The sequence below is a fragment of the Nematolebias whitei genome, chromosome 9 (genome assembly GCF_014905685.2).
Source record: "Nematolebias whitei isolate Nwh7 chromosome 9, NemWhi1, whole genome shotgun sequence".
Classification (NCBI taxonomy): Eukaryota; Metazoa; Chordata; class Actinopteri; order Cyprinodontiformes; family Rivulidae; genus Nematolebias; species Nematolebias whitei.
In genome coordinates this window covers 38,529,004-38,546,180 of record NC_056506.1, presented here as the reverse complement: position 1 = coordinate 38,546,180, position 17,177 = coordinate 38,529,004, and the positions used below count along the sequence as shown (strand labels likewise).

General features: G+C 41.3%; 1 protein-coding gene across 1 annotated transcript; it reads right to left on the bottom strand.

Annotated features, from left to right (window-relative positions):
- Window positions 1-9,151: 9,151 nt before the first annotated feature.
- Window positions 9,152-13,856, bottom strand: gata6 (GATA binding protein 6). Its single transcript, XM_037682326.1, has 7 exons — window positions 13,753-13,856; window positions 12,347-13,278; window positions 11,803-11,975; window positions 11,079-11,204; window positions 10,914-11,001; window positions 10,734-10,831; window positions 9,152-10,406 (listed from the first exon to the last, which is right to left on the bottom strand). Exons 2-7 carry the CDS (start codon window positions 13,182-13,184, stop codon window positions 10,245-10,247), a joined length of 1,485 nt encoding a protein of 494 aa, XP_037538254.1. The 5' UTR covers window positions 13,185-13,278; window positions 13,753-13,856; the 3' UTR covers window positions 9,152-10,244.
- Between the last annotated feature and the right edge of the window lie 3,321 nt (window positions 13,857-17,177).

The following is a 17,177-nucleotide window of genomic DNA, read 5'->3' as shown; positions in this document are numbered from 1 at the left end:
TATTATGAAGAGATTAGATAATGTAAACTCATGGTGTCACACCCAAATCAGCCAATTAGCTCCTAGACCTGAGCTTCAATTGTCTCATTTCTCAAGTCAAGCCACTCCTGAACCAGAGATGTCAGAAGTGTCTTACCTGCTGAGGAGACAAAAAAATCTGAACTGCTGCTCAGTGGTCCACTGTTCTCTTTTCAGATGAAAGTACATTTTCATGTCATTTGAAAATCAAAGGTCCCAGAGTCTGGAGGAAGAGTGGAGAGATCCAGAATCCACGTTGCTTGAAGTCCAGAGTGAAGTTTCCACAGTCAGTGATGGTTTGTGTCCATGCCCTCTGCTGGTATTGGTGCACTGGGTTTTCTGAAATCCACAGACATTTTAAAGACTTCATGCTTCCTTCTGCTGACGAGCTTTATGGAGATGTTGGTTTTAATTTTCCAGCAGGACTTGGCTCCTGCTCACAGCCAAAAGCTGGCTGTGGAATATTCTGAGACAATTAATTTAGTTTTTTCATTATTTGTAAGCCAAAATCACTAGGAATAAAAAGTTGAAATACTTCACTCCATATGTAATTAATCTATACAGTATAATTTCAAAGATTCAAGGTTCTTTATTGTCATTTGCATCACATGTGGTACATGAGAAAGAACGAAAATATGTACACAGGGTCCCAGTTACATCCAACAAAGTATTTAAATGTAAAAGACAAAAAAACAGGAATAAGATCTAAGATATGAACTAAAAGAAATGTTCATTAAAAATACACTAAACACTAAGAGTATAAAAACAATACGCTAAACAGCAGCACGAACATGAGTCTGTGTGAGCAGATGAGTACAATTGAACACAGCCGCAGCATCATGACTGTATCCTGATGCATGCTCAATAATCCAGGTAGAAAAATCTAAAAAAGTTAAATCTGGTCCTCTGGACATTCAAAAAAACAAAACAAAGCAAAACAACAAAAAAATGTAGAAACGTTTTGTCTCTCATCCAAGAGACTTCCTCAGTCTGAGGTGCTGTATTCAGCTCAGTCTCTTAAATAGCACCTTCTCAGAGTGGATCAACCAGTTTTGCTGCTGACAACCAAAACCAGCTGATCACATGCTCAAGAAGGACCATCAGCCTAACAATGGATCATTAGCACACTGATGGCTGTGTACTGTTCACAGAGGGCTGAGTGATACTAGCAATCACAGCATTGTAAGAGGGGGACAGTTGAACCCGGAGGCCTCCACCCCTGTTTAATGATGGACGATTTCTTTTCACAAAGATGGCCTCCTTTACTCCTCTCTCAAACCATCGTTCCTCTCTGTCCAGGATGTGAACATCTTCATCCTTGAAAGAGTGACCGCTGGCCTGGAGATGAGTGTAGACCGCAGAGTCCTGGCCTGATGTTGTTGATCTTCTGTGCTGGGCCATCCTTTTGGCCAGTGGCTGTTTAGTTTCCCCGATGTAAGACTGATCACAGCCCTCCTGACACTGAACAGCATACACAATATTACTCTGTTTGTGCCGGGGGACGGAATCTTTGGGATGAACCAGTCTTTGCCGTAATGTATTTTGGGGTTTAAAAGCCACTGGGACGTTATGTTTAGAAAATAAACGTCTCAGTTTCTCTGATACTCCCTCAACATATGGAATGACCACTGGTCTGGGTCTGGGTTCCTCCTTTTCACCTGATGGCTGACTGGAGTCCTGTTTGGGTTTCTTCTCTGCTTTCAGGAAGGCCCAGTTAGGATATCCACATTGCTCTAGAGCCTGTCTTGTGTGGGATTTCTCCTTCTGCCTGGCTCCCGAGCTAGTGGGGATGCTGTCTGCTCTGTGATACAGAGTCCTGATGACTCCTAACTTGTGCTCCAAAGGGTGATGGGAGTCAAACTACAAATACTGGTCTGTGTGGGTGGGTTTGCGGTACACCTCAGTTTGCAAATGTCCTCTATCAGAGACTGAGACCTCACAGTCCAAGAAAGCCAACTTGCCATTTTTTTCATCTTCTCGTGTGAACCGTCTCTCGGATGAGAGACGAAACGTTTCTACATTTTTTTGTTGTTTTGCTTTGTTTTGTTTTTTTGAATGTCCAGAGGACCAGATTTAACTTTTTTGCATCATGACTAGTTATATTTTTACCCCAAGTGGCAGACTTGAGAAAAGACAGAATATACAAAAGTGTCTTTATTTATAGGTGAGGGATTCTGGGTTGGAAAAAAAAAAAAGAGAGAGAGAGACAAGGAGAGTACTTGAAGATGAATATAAATTATGAAAGGATCTGGTTCGCTTACTGATAATGTCTTTGTTGTAGGAATCAGAGAGGAGCATCGTTGAGGGCCTTGGTTCCAGGAGATGCCAACTTGAAGAGAGGCAAGTAACGGAGAAAGTAACAGGTTGTGTTGGAGCAGAGGGTTCATGCAGGCTGGAGGCATTTGGTTCTAGATGGGACATCATCAGAGTGACTCCTTGAAGAGCTATGGTCTAGGAAGTCACTGTAGAAGATCACAAGCAATATTTATTCTTAGCAAAATAAATGTTTAGAGACAAGTTAGAGGCTGTTCATTACTTTTACCGTTTGAAGGATAATGTTCCAGCGCTGAAGGAGTGTCTGGCAGCAGCTTATATTCTCCTGCAGAGCAGTCCTCCAAATCAGGATCAGGTGTGAGAAGTTTGCTGATTAGTCTTTGCTGCAGCTGTGGGAGAGAGTGATGCAGGAACCTCAAACTCCATCCATCCATCCATCCATCCATCCATCCATCCATCCATCCATCCATCCTTTATCTTTACCTGCTTCTTCCTTTTTGTGTTGCGGGGTCACTGGTGCTCATGTCCAGCAGTCACTGTGCAAGAGGTCGCAAGTCCATCATCACAGGGACACATAGAGACAAACAACCATTCAGTCTCTCACTCTCACCCAGGGACAATTTAAAGTTCAATCAGTCTAACATGCATGTTTTTGGTCTGTGGGAGGAAACCAGAGTACTCGGAGAAAACCCACGCATGCACGGAGAGAACATGCAAACTCCACACAGAAAGGCCCCCCAGCTGAAATTTGATCTGGCAACCTTCTCACTGAGAGGCAACAGCTCTGCCAACTGCGCCACCGCGCCGCCATATGTTCATATTTTTTGCTCATAATTGATTAAACGCAATGTTTATTTTTATGTTTATGAGGTTCTATTAATCCTAAATAGCTAGAGTAAATTAAAAATGCACATCAAGTAAAAGCTTAGGACTTAAGATAAAATTGTCTGACCAAGGCAGTGAGGGGGGTCACCAAATTTATGGGACACGAGTAGTGTGGCATGCAAGTAGTGTCATGTAATAGGTAAACGTGGCTATTAATGACACAAACGGCTTGCCATAGCCTTCCACTTTTGTTTAGCTTGCTTGGAGCAACTGACAAATCAGCTTCATTTTGCTGCGTCGCCCCGGTGAAATGCAGCTGATTTAACCATTGAAGTGCATTATTAAGTAAAAGTCAACTGAAACACACCTTTACTATCATGTTGAGCAAACAAATTATTGTATTTAACTGTTAATCTTGTTAAATTCTTGTTAAAGTCCTCCCATGAACGCTTTCGCGCCAATCAATTTTTGGCAAAACACCGGCCCATGTTTCCGGGTTGTCAGCGGTGACGCGTAACAAACATGATACGTCAGCGGTGACTCATGAAAGATGCGACTTATACAGTGAAACAACTTTTTTTTTTTTCCCCCCACTTTATTAGACATATTTGGACTAATGTGACTTATACAGCGATATGACGTGTACGGCAGAAAATACGATAAATAAAGTTCTATTTTCCAGGAAAATGAGAAGATTCTCTGCAGCTCTTGATTCAGACAAGTCAAAGTGTTTAGGTAAGGAAAGGCAAAAGAAAAGTTTTTTTTCTCTGAAACACATAAATTGACTTGCACTTTGATCATCTGTTGCAAACATATTTGCTCTTTAGTAAAGAGTATTGATGCTGCTGCATTCATGTCAACATCTCAAAGATCCATTATCAGGATTGTAGACTCAAGCATTTCTTACTGAATATTTATAGCACGTATTTTGGTAAAACTGAGTGTTTGACATTAAATTCTATTGTTAAATTATGTATTATATGACAAGCATGCTGATAATGCTCTAATATTACAAACATAAAGCAATCGCTGACTCCACAGGAGCCCTGTAGTTGTGTTTGCAGCCCACCCCACCAAACAGAGGTTGATTCTTTGCACACTTTGAGCTCTCTCTAATCGTTTCTTTTAACTCGTATATTTTCTGCTGGCGGCAGGTTACGTCATCCCTATTAAAAGAGCAATTGCCTGCAGGTTTGTATGTTTTTAACAACATATAATATGCCCATTTAACATGTAATTTAAATTAGGAGTGAAAGGACTGCTTTCAATTTCTAAGTCAGGAGAACAAATATAATTTGTTCTAATATCACCTCATGTTATCTTGATAAAAAAAATCCCTCGTTGTGTAAACCTCCATGTTAGTTTGCTTAATTTGAATTTACCAACTGCTTGAACTCCTTTGGGTTTGAATTTGTAAATCCATTTGGAGTAGAAAGCTGTAAACAAAAACTATTAAATAGAGAACTTGCCACCTTCAGCTGCAACATGACATTTATGATTAGCTAAAGGAACAAATAGGCAAAAGCTAATTTTAACGTGCATATGTACAGTAGTCCCTCACTGCTTCGTGGTTCGTTTATCGCAGATTCACTCTATCGCGGTTTTTCAAAATAAGATTGGACATGACACACAATTAGCTGATTGATGGACGAGCCGCACAATCGGCATGGAATTTTTATTTTAAATAAATTATTTTAAATTATTTAGCACCTGCTGCACATTTGTGCAGCCCACACTGCAGGATAAACTTCCAGCTGCAGCTGATCAGCTGATCAGCATGCAGAGCGGAGAAGTGGGCGTGCGCTTGCAGGTAGAGTTGCACTCGGGTCCAAATAATCTGAATCGACCCAGCCCAAGCCCATAGCCATCATCTCCGAACCCCATCCAATCCAACAAATTAACAGTAATTACAGGTTTGAACCTGGAAAAAAACCTGACATATTATTAACGGTTGGCGGATGCGCGCGGCTGAGGGGGCAGAAGATCAGAGCTGAAGATCTGTCAAAGCGCATTAAATGATTCCCCTGCTTCTGCCTGCATGGACCCTGCTCTGACATGTCAGATATTTTGTGATCTCACCTGTTTGGGTCATCGGCCGCGCGCGTCCGCTGAGTGCAGCAGCTGAATGAACATCCATTTGGGCTGATGGATCGCTGGCTGTAGTCCATCTGAAGCTTAACTGAACTTTTCACCTCTTTCAACCGGCTGGTCAGCGCGCGGTCAAATGGCCGCGTGCGGCAGGTGCAGTATGGCAAGTCATATTTGCATATATTGGATCATCCGCTGCAAGCGTTCCTGATGCAATAAGAAGCCTGACACCGCCCCGACCCACACATTAAGCACATTATTATGGCACGGCCCGGTCCAAATCCGGGTCGGGCAGGACCGGGCTCTGGGTTTGGGTTAGAAATGACAGCTGTACTTGCAGGTAGCAAAGAGCAGAGGAGGCAGGGAGCTGAAATCATGACATTCTGTGCTCTTTTAGAGCATTGAGAGTTTAAAAACATTGTTTAGAATATTGCAAGACTGTGGGAAGGGTTCACAATGCCTTAATATCTCTATACAGTATATAAATACTAAATTAAAATACTACTTACTACTTGTACTACTATTCCTACTTTGCGGTTTTTCACTTATCATGAGTCTTCAGGGTACCAATCCCCCACAATAAAGAAGGGACTACTGTTTACCATATTTTTTGGACTATAAGGTGCATCGGATTATAAGGTGCTTCAAGCGAAACAAAACAGATAAGTCAAACTTTAATTTACTTATTCACAATAACTACATAAAATTGATTCGAGGCCTGTATTCACAACCATAATTTATACATACGGTGCACCGGATTATAAGGCTCACTGTAGATATTTGCGAAAATTAAAGGATTTTAAGTGCGCCTTATAGTCTGAAAAATACGGCAATTTAATCCAGGACTCTCCCGTTATGTGTTTTTTTAGTAAACAGTTTACTAGTTTAAAGGAATTTTGGATAACATAACAATATTATTAGTTTCCCTCTATTTTCACTGCAAATTCCTCTAACTTTAACTTTTCCTTTCGTTTTTTCCCCCGTGTTATGACTTCAGTCATCCCTCCTCCCATTCCCAACAACTTCCTTGTATATTTTCCAGCTCTCACCCACCATAGTGCCTTGGTATGTGCTGTGATTTGAATTATTTTCCACCAGTAGTGTCCTTCCCACCCTAACACCCATCCCTGAACACACTCCCGCTTTTTCCTGTAAAAAGTAACGCTCACTAAACATAGCTGCATGATGTCATCGCTGCGTTTTGTGGAGTCATTGCAACAACATTCTGCTTCCTGTTGCTTTAGTTTTATACGCAGCATTTAATAGTTGTTTATTGTTGTTGAAGTGAACCTTTACCTCGGGCGTTACGCAGCTGAGGGAGGAGCTTCGGCCTCAAACATGTTTGCTAACAGCTAAAATCTCTGTGGACACAGCTCTGAAAAGCACAAAACAGCTTTCTATGAATCTGTCAGGGCTAATAAATCACAAAATGACAAACCGAAACAATAACAGGAATGCAGAGGTGTGTGATCTTTCCGATCGCACGCCTTTTTGGGGCAGAAATCTAAATGCGAGCCATGCTGAACAACGGCTGTGTGCTGAAGTGTTTTCTCTCAGAACATGCCACTGAGTCCATCGAGGAAACCCAAAAGGGCTGAGTCAGAGATCCCATCTTTTCCGGATGCAGAGCAAGCGTAACTTTCCTTTGAAAGACATGATGGAAAGATCAACGGGCATCTCCTGAGGGAGCTACTGCAGCACACCGAGCTATGGCCCCCATGGCCAAACAGCCCAGGGGCCCGCTGTCTGCCACTGGGCCAGGCTGAGCTGTTTACTTTAGGAGGACTTTCAACCCTGCAGAGCCATGAAGTCTTTCTGCCTTTCCTCTCTGTTTCCCTCTGTTTTTTATCTTTTTGTTGCTTTCTTGAGCAAAATTCTCTTTTTGTTTCAAAGATGCATCTTATTCCTCCAGTCTCACGGCGTTTAAACGTGACTTTCAGCTCTGTGAATAAATAAGCAGAGGAGGGAGGATTTCTCTGCCGTTGTGTTACGACACCGAGGCAGGATAAAATCAGCAACTCTTTAAATATTTGCTCGTGTTTTGAGCTCAACACTAGCTTGAATTTATATGTTTAAAGGAGTTTTTATTATTTATCTGTTTGGAAGCTCCAAGACTTGATGTCCCGGTGGTTTTACTGTGCAAAGAAATTAAAACTAGTATTTCTAATGTTCATTTTGAGTTAAGATTTCATATCAACAATAAAAAGGTAAAAATTCATTATCACACCATTTGTCAAAAATCTGTTGCCTTCGGAGCTTTAAACTGAAATTATCTTCTGTTTAGAGACGACAAAGTTGTAGAGGTTTAATCAAACTTATGAAATAATGAACCATGATCTCATGCAGCATCATGAGATTTTATGCTCAGAGTTTGTGTTGTGTGTGGCTCTCAGCTCCTGTCATATCAAATTTTAGCTCAACATCTGTAAAACTGACTGATTTATATTTTTTGTGTTTGCAAATATTGATTAGATGTGGCAGCCATCTTGAATTGGGTCGACTCCAAAAAGCAAAGATTTTGAAGATGCACGCCCAATAATTACTTTCTTAAATTTTCAGCCAAATATATGTAGTAGTTATTGAGATATTTTGCTAACAGACAAACAGGGTTGGCTCCAACAGCTTATAATAAAGTGTTAAGCAAATACTTCAAGCAATAAGAAGCAATTACTGGTACATATTGTGCATTAGTCTTAGCTACGTCTGCCCAGCTTTGGCACAATATTTGTAAAATTGAATGAATTATATCAATTTTGTGTTTTCTAAGATTAGGTAGCTGCAGCAGCCATCTTGAATTGTGATGTCTCAAAAGAATGAATCAGTTAAAAATGTACTTATATTACTGAGAGTTTTACTTGAATCATTTCAATAGTTTATGACAGAGCTAACTCCAAATAGTTAATTGCAATGTTTTACCAAAGCTCTTACACAATTTGTTAATGATCAGATTATATGCTGGGGATTAGGCTCAGCTACTACCACACCAAATATTAGGTCCGTATCTGTAAAACTGAGCGGATTATCAGCATTTGTGGCCTTTGGGTGCACGATAATGATCAAATGTCAGAATTTAACCAGAGAAAGACGTATAGTTGCAATAAGCTCCATCATCAGACTTTGCAGACTGTTGTGCGGTGCAGCACATTCCTCCACACTCAATAAACGGCGCTCGATCAAGATGTCAAAGAGCAGACTGATAACGCTAAGCTCAGACATAAATCTTCTCCATCTCTGAAATCGTTTCATGTGGAATTACTGACGGGCCGTATTCTCTTAAGTTACTGTAAACACTGTGACAGGTACTTTGAGCTGCTGGTTCAAGAGGACACAGGGAAGTAGTTTGTGCTTTAAGCCCCCCCACCCCCAGGAGACCAGAAGGGGGGAAGAAAAACTCGTGAGTAAAAATGTTGTCAGGAGGAATAAAAAGTTTACTTTAATGGAACAAACAATAAGAACATCTTCCCAAAAAAACAACAAGGAACTGTAGCATGTAAGTATAAATGGCTGTTTTGTATTTAAGAAACATTTGGATTTTTCAAAATAAGGCACGACTTTATTGTTTGGTTTTTTTTTAACTGTGCTTTTCGTGGTCTTGTCACCGTTAAAAAACATATTTAAAATAAAGTTTATTTGGCGTTTTGGAAGCAGGGAGCGAAACCAAAAAATCTGAATGAAATTAAACACTTTCGTCCCTTCAATGCAACTTTTCAAACAAACTGTAGGTTAATTCGCTTCATCAGTTTATTTTGGATTTAAATATAATTTCTCATTATGTTCCAGAAAGAAAAAAAAAATTAAAAATGCAAAAATATGCGTCTTTGAAGAAATAAATAAGATTTTGAAAGAGTGAACATGCTTCTCAAGGATATAAAATATTTATATAAAACCTCTCCTTGTGCCTGACAAAGTTTTATCAGACTGCGTTCAGATTTTAATCTCTTCTTGATTGTTTTTTTTTTTTTGAACAAATTAAATCAATATGCATCTTTTTGTTTTGACAGAGTCGTGTAAAGAAACACATTGAATCATGAAAGCGATCATCCGCACAGTCACATGGTTTATTCAGAGGTGAGCTTTCTCTCCACTTTGTTCTAATTTAAAACAAAAACGATGGAGAGAGAACGTATAAAGTTTAGATCGAGTCAGGTAGTGCAGCAGTTTATGTGTTGGACCAGAAACATGAGTAAAAAATAAACTGTTCCGGTTGAGCTTTGTTCAAAATAAAACATGCTTTTAATGAAAAGTACCTCACAGACGAGCTGACCCTGTCTTCTCATATTAAAAAAAAAGAAACGAGTCAGAAAAAAAATCAATAATTTGCCTTTTTTTTCAGTAAATGATTAAAACAAAAACAACACTTTGTGACATTTATACCCTGTTTAAACCAAACTTGTTTCAGTCGTTTGCAGTAAGAGCTTTTAGTGGAAAACGTGCCGATTTGCCACTGCTTTACTACGAACAACCGCTTTTCAAAAGGGAAGGGGGACACGCACAGAGGACATTAAAATGGTTCAACTTCTACCCTATGTTTGATATCTTTATTAACAATCACGTTCTCAACATTGGAAGATTTATAAATATATTTTACTTCTGATTCATTACAGATGTTTTATGGCGTGATTCCAGTTGTGGGGGGACAAAAAAAAAAAAAAGACCAAATGTCCAAAGTGCTTCATGAAGCACTGATGTCCAAGTTTTTTTTTTTTTTTTGGTTGTTGTTGTTTCTCAGAGAGGAACTCCTTCATGGCTTTTGTGGCACAGAACCCAGATCAGGTTTTTAACATTGATGGGAGACATCAGAGTCCACGACGGGTCCCATCCATCAGGCCTTGTGTTCTTCCAGCACCACTCTGGAGCATAATCCCAGATATTCCATGTTTTCATGCAGGGTGATGATCATCTCACCCTTTTGGGGGGTGGGGGGCTGGGGGTGCAAATAGTGTCCCCGGATACATCCACACTTATCCAGCATCCAGACAGAGGGAAGAGCGAGGATTGGGTGGGGGGCAGGGAGTTCTGTCCACCCTGAGAAAAACTTTTTAAGCCAAGGCCATGGGGCACCAGGGTTCGCCCCTCACCGAAGCTACATCTGAATTCTGGGTCAGACTCACGCTGGTGTACAGGCTGTCCTGTCCCGGGAACTTCACCGCTGGGCCCGAGCTCGTTCCCTCCCCCGAGCTGGAGAGCACAGATGAGCTGACCTGCAAATAACAGCACACACAAAAAAAAGGGTTTGATGTTAAGAGTCTGAGGTGAAGGTGCCGCTCGTGTGAAGGAGCAGCAGGAGTGGGAGTTGCTGAACTCAAGATTCCATTTGAATTACGCATCACTGACAAAAAAAAAGGCAGCAAATAAAAGTCTCAGATCCTGAGAAATCTGAGGCTCATCTTCCTGTAACATGGACGCCCAGTCAGCACGACAGTAAAATGCATAATTCCAGATTTGTTTACCACCAAATAACGTGGCGTTTACACTCATTTCACAACCAATGTGCACATCTTACAGATGAATTCAAAAGCACAACTCACCCCTGATGCTTGTGCAGAAGGAGAACTGGTTTTGGAGCAGTCTTCAGAGTTGGATGAAGAGGTGGATGTGGGAGTCATGGACACAGAGCTGTTATTGCCTTTAATTAAAAACAGAAATTACAATTTTTAGTTGAAATATGCAACATTTATCCTTATGAGAAACAAGTGCGGATGATTTACCAGAGGATCCTTTGGTTTTATTCAAAGTTTTGGGTTTCCTTTTTCTCGTCTGGATTCCCTCTTTCTTCATGGCGAGGGGCCGAGGTACCTGCAGGGTTCATCAGATAAGTGTTGGAGGAATCAAAGCTGCATTTTATAAAACATTTCTTTAAAAGCTGGACTCACCCCGTGCAGTTTCGTGTAGAGCCCACATGCGTTGCACACCGGCTCCCCCTCCGCGTTTCTGCGCCACAAGGTGGTTGTGCTGGTCTGGCAGTTTGCGCAGGAGAGGCCGATCCGTCTGGAGGTCGACTAGTGACGCACAGAAAACAATTAATTATGAAATTATTTTGGGGAAAAAAATTGTAATTTTATGAAAACTCTCTTTAGAAATCATTAAAAAAAAAAGTTACACTCCAAACTGCACTTTGGCTGCTCTTAATAACTTATTTCCTAACAATAACATGGGTTCTATTGTGGTGTCCATTTAGGTGGCGCGTTTACGGACACATTTTGACAGGGTGTTCATTTTCTATCTGTGAGAACTAATTTCCCAGTAATACCCGTGCGTAATGGCGCCAGGAAACATCCATCAGACCCAATCTGTGCGTATAGATTTTGAAGAATTAGAATATAAAGTGTTTTAAAAAATATATTGGGCCATAAAAATCAAGCAATAAAACAATCATTGGATCTTTTTGTTGCAAAAAAAGGCATAACATTAGGATTTATCTGCTGAAAGGAAAATGTCCAAATGTGTAAAATGTAATTTTACGGAAAATAACCTTTCCATTTGTACTAAAGTTAAATTCACGCCAAATTAAATTGTATTGTTTAAGGTAATTAGGCAGGAAATTGAGCGCTCAATCGTCCTCGCATGCGCCCTCCTCCCCTCCCCCCAAGTCCTCACCGTGCGCTTCTGAGGTTTAATTAATGGCCGGCTCAGGCCATTCATTTTGCTGTAAAGGCCGCAGGCGTTGCAGAGAAAGTGGCCCGTGCCGTCTCGCCTCCACAGCGGCGTGGAGATGGAGCCGCAGTTCACGCACTCCCTGCTCTCCGCCATGTCATCCAGGATGTCTGAAACTGAGCAGAAACACGCTTCAGTGAAGGAAAGAAAGAAAAACGAGTGAACAAACAACATCCCTCAGTGGTTCCGTTTGAACAATTTGGTTTAAATTTCACGAAAGCATGAGAGAAACGTTTAACTGGTTCAAATTCTCATCAGCTGTTGCGCTAAATGTTGCTTCACGTCAAACTTTTGCAGTTTCTGTGCGCCTTTGCGCACAAAATCAGCGTCCTTCCTGGAAAATTCAGCCCTTTTAAAAAAAAGTATTTTAATCATTCTTATGTGAGTGTTTAATTCCACAGATTTTGCACAAAATACTTTTTTTTTTTTTTTAATTTCCAGACATGACGCATAAAATTCCATCATTCTGCTTTGTAAGATCTCTTACCCCCATTCGGTCCTCTGATCAAGGGCGCGCTTCTGCTCTGCAAGGTGTGCAGCATCGTGTTGTCAAAAGCCCCCCCAGTCCAAGGCGAGGGCAGCTGGGGGGTGACATAAGGGGAGTACGGGCTCGCGTAGGTCCCACTGAGCGGGCGGGAGAGCCCGTACTGGTCCCTGCTGCTCACATTCAGCGTGTTACTGTAGCTGCCGTCCCTGACTGTTCCGTTGTTCATGGGGGGGCTGGGGGGGTAGTGGAAGCGGCTGGATGTGTGTGGGCTCCCGGCGCTGTATGAGGGGCTCTCCGGGGCGGACTGCGACCACACCGAGTGGCTGGAGACGGCGTGTCCGGGCTGCGCAGAGCCGCCGGCCTGCAGGTACGGGAGGCTGGAGATCATGGGGTTGACCCGGGAGCTGGGGACGTACACCGGGGAGTTGGGGTTGGAGTGCATGTAGCCCGCCGAGGAGGAATCATATCCCGTCTGGCTTTGCGCGGCGGCGATGGCCAGAGTCTGGTACATGTCTGTGGGGTCCACCAGCAGGCTCGCCGCCTTGTGCGCTCCCGCGGAGAGGACGAGTTTGCTCCCCTGATCTAGGTCCGTGAAGAGCGGGAGGTCCTCCGCGGCGCTCAGGGTGCCTCCGTGCGCGTGTCCGAAGTGGAGGTAGGAGTGCAGCGACCTGCCGTCCGCGCGCCGGGGGCCCAGCGCGTCCAGCTCGCCCGGAGGCGTCCTGAGCTCCACAGACGTGTCCCTCCTGTCACCCGGCAGGTAGGTGTGCTCCGCCGGCGAGCCTGGGCTGCTGGAAACTTCTCGCTTCACCATGGACCAGCTGTTTTCACCCAGGTCCATCCAGGAGCACTTTCCATACAATGAGGGAGCGATTGAAAAAAAATTAAATAACAAAAAAATAATAAAAATCGAAACGAGCAGAGCGCAGTTTAGCCTGTAAAGAAAGGAGAGTCAGAAACTTTAAAAATGTGTATTTATATTCCGGCCCAACTAAATATATTATTAGTTTATTTTGGCTCAAATTAAACTTGTAAACTTGTAATTATCATCTCTATCTCCAGTAACAAGCCAGCCTGTAGACATACTCCCATCAAGCTCTTAAGAGAGGCGCACGGGTCCATCCGTGTCAAATCACTATCCTCCCCCAACACGCACACACACACGCACGCACATAAACACACATAAACACACGAAACAGATAGGAAACAAAACGCAATATGTCTTCACAGCGAAAGAGATAACAGTTTGATAAGACCAGAAAGAGATAAGGACCGAGAGGCAGCGATAAAACAAAAGCCCAGAAATGATGCGTTCACTGTCCGCTGCGCACACAAGGCCAGATGTTGCAGCACCAAGAGGACAGAAAGCAGGGAGAGGGACAAAAAACGGGACGCTTTTGACTCCATACCTGCTAGTTGTGTGCCATGAGGACGCACGGAAAGCTTTCAGTCCCGCAGCAGCAGCAGCAGCGCCACAGCTCGTCTCCTGGAAGGAAAGTGGGAAGCGTCCGTGCGCTCTGACGACGTTTAAGGGAGGAGGCGCCTCTGACTGCCGCGGCAGCGCGAGGAGGACCAATCATGTTGCGCGCGGAGCGGCTGGACACCCAGTGGGGGTGCCAGCCCCAGAGCTCCTCCAATCAATCACAGCCAGGAGCAGAGAGGAAGAAGAAACCCGATCGCGTAAAAATGAGAACGCATTTTGCAAGATTAACTAGTTTTCTACAAAATCTGAAAATGATGGAAGCTGCTGGCTCTGGTGTTGATCTGATTTCTACAAATGACAGCAATCAGTTTAATTTAAAACCTATAAATCACCAATAAATCTGCGCCTCACGTTAACAGCTGATTTTGTTTACTTGTTTGTTTTTGGCACAATTCAGCCAAATTGGATCTATTCATTCATTTTTATTAAAGTACAAACTTCACTTGTTCCAGCATTTTATTTGACCTCTTTTATGACATGAACGTTTTAAACGAGCATTTTACTTAAAAGACACAAAAAATACTAAATTATCAACAATTTTTACCAAGGTCGTTCATAAACAAAATTAATACACATAAAGCATTAATTAAAAAAAAAATCTAAATATCATTATTAATGTATATTTAAATTTACCTGCAGGTAAATGTAGTTGTATAAACTTTTTTTTTCCTCATTGTCTTACCATTTTAAAATATTACTGTACAATTTGTTTCTAACTTACATTATTATATCCTAATGTCGTGTCTGTTTGTGTTTATAGTGAGTCCGATTTCTCATCAACATGTTCCTGATTATTGTTTGGCCTCAAAGATCAATAATCCCTGCTGCTATAATTACTTTATTCAAATGTCTTCGTGCGCGCTGGCTGGACAAAGCAGCTTTGGCCCGAGATGATGCGTTCAAGGGCTGAATATACATGGAAGTGATTAAAAGGTGTCAATTAGATCAGTCACGTCATTCGCACGTGTCCGGGGGTCACGAGCGCTTCATCGCCTCTCACGAGTCATCCAGCTTATATTATTAGATTTGTCTGCACCAGTAACAACAAATAAAACATTTTATTGTGGCTGCATGAAATATGTTCCTCTAAAGCTAATATTAGTCATTGCAAAGTGGATTATTTAATGTTATTTTATTATCAGTAAAATGTTGCTTTTAGAGCAACATGAAATACAGTAAAATCTAATTATTACAAACATTAGTGCAAATATAGACTTTGCATTGTTATGCAATATTTACCATTAATAATAACTGACTTAATTTGCAGCAATATTGCAGTCTGAAAAGTTTGAAAATTATGCTTAAATTGAGTATATTCAGGTTTTTATTTCCCTCAACGATGCTCTGCGTCAGTAACATTAATATTGCTGCTAAATTCGTTAATATTTTCTTGTGACGTCATAGGGAGAAGGTGTTTCTCTGCAGCAGCTGACAGCTGAGTGCGTGCGGCCTAAAGAGGCTGTAAGAAATACATCCAACAATCAGGCCCTGCACTTTCCTTGTTTTCGTCCCTGATCCCAGTAACTGCATCACAATCCGACCCAACATCTGTCAGTTTTTAGCAGCCGAACCGGACATGTTTTGGAGACGCGCATTTTATTTTTATTTAGCTTTTATCAGAGGGAGTCACCGAACCAGGAGCTACTGGCTCCCATCCATGTGTGATCCTCTGGTCAGCAGAGCAACTGTCAGGGAGGTGAGAGGATCCAAAACCCTGTTGCTCCCCCCCCCCCCCACACACACACACACACGCACACACACACCTCTTCCAGCCTCAGCTTGATGAATGAGGTGTGTTGTTTTTTGCACTAATGTCAGAGCCGTGCTGCTCTGACGCACAGGACGCCGCCCTGTCTCAGTGCGCGCGCGGAGCTGTAATCTAATTATCTTTATCACCACAGAGCAGCCAGAAAAAAAAACTTTACGCATCTTCATACCTACAGGATGACAGGCTGCAAAACATTTCAATCACAACAGCATGTTGAATGCATGTCCGTGAAATAATAAGAATAGTAATAAAAGACTTTTTCTGAAAATTTGTTTCGTTTAAACACAATTTTAGGAAACGAATATAATAATAATAATGATAATAATAATAATATGGAAAATACCATGTTAATGCTGACTTTTATAAAATTCGTTAAATAATCACTTGTTACTGAATTGTTCCCATTCAAACAAGCAGAACAGAAGCTAAAATGAAACAAAGAATACCTAAAATCAGCAAAACAGTTGCTAAAAGCTAATCTTAGGGAAACCGTAACTCAAAGCTAAAACGATCAAATATCATCTAAAAGCCACAAACAGCAACTAAAAGCTAAAACTAACACATCTATTAAATGATTTAATGTAGCAAAATTGTAGATAAAATCTATCATGATCAAAATAGTACATAAAGCCAGCAACAACATTAAAATGTACAAAATTGCAGCGAAATGTTCAAATGAAATTGCTAAAAGCTAACTGTAAAAAAAAAATATCAAAACCAAATGAGAAAAATGTATCTACAAGCTAAAATGAGCATAACAGCAAAGAAGCACAATTTAACATAAGTGTATCTAACAGCTAAAATTAACACAAAAATGTAGCTAAAAGCTAAAGTTAGCGGAACCGTAAAAACTAAAGTTAGTGGAACTCAGTGGAGAGCTAGAAAAGAAAAATAAAGAAAATATGCTGAAACTTAAAACATCTCCACGTTTGTTTTTGTGAAGTATTTTGTAAATTAAGCAAAATAAAAAATAAATATAAAAAAATGACAAAAGTCATCTCAGACTAATCTTGCTTATTTTTATTAACCTTTATTTAACCAGGCAAGATGGTTAGGTTAAATAGTTAAAATAGCACAAGCATAGCTTGATTGTAAATAATAATAATAATAATAATAATAATAATCCTGGACTTTTCCATCTGTGGGAGTTGTATGTGGATGTTTGGTTCTTCAGGAGGTGTATCAGGTAATGGCTGACCCTCTTCAGGTGTCACAGTATTTTATGTACCGACTTGATAATGATTATCTCAAACTCCTCAGAGCTTCTGCTGCTCAGGAGGGCCTTCTTCAGTAAAAGCCGAGCTGTTAGCAGGCTGCAGGTCTGCAGGATCGATGCTTTCTCTGTGACGCAGCAGCAAACCGGAAGTGCAGCTCTGAGAGCAAAAGGCACCATGGCTCTCTGGATGTCTGACATGTTTTAGTTATGATGGATGGGAAACGAGCGCAGAGCAGGAAACAGACACGATTCATCATGTTAATGAGCTGCTTTCTTCTCTTTGTGTTTTTATAGATAATCTTCATGTTTTTAAGTTAAAAATGTTGTAAAGCAGACTTTCTGTCATGATAGAAAGTCCACATGCATT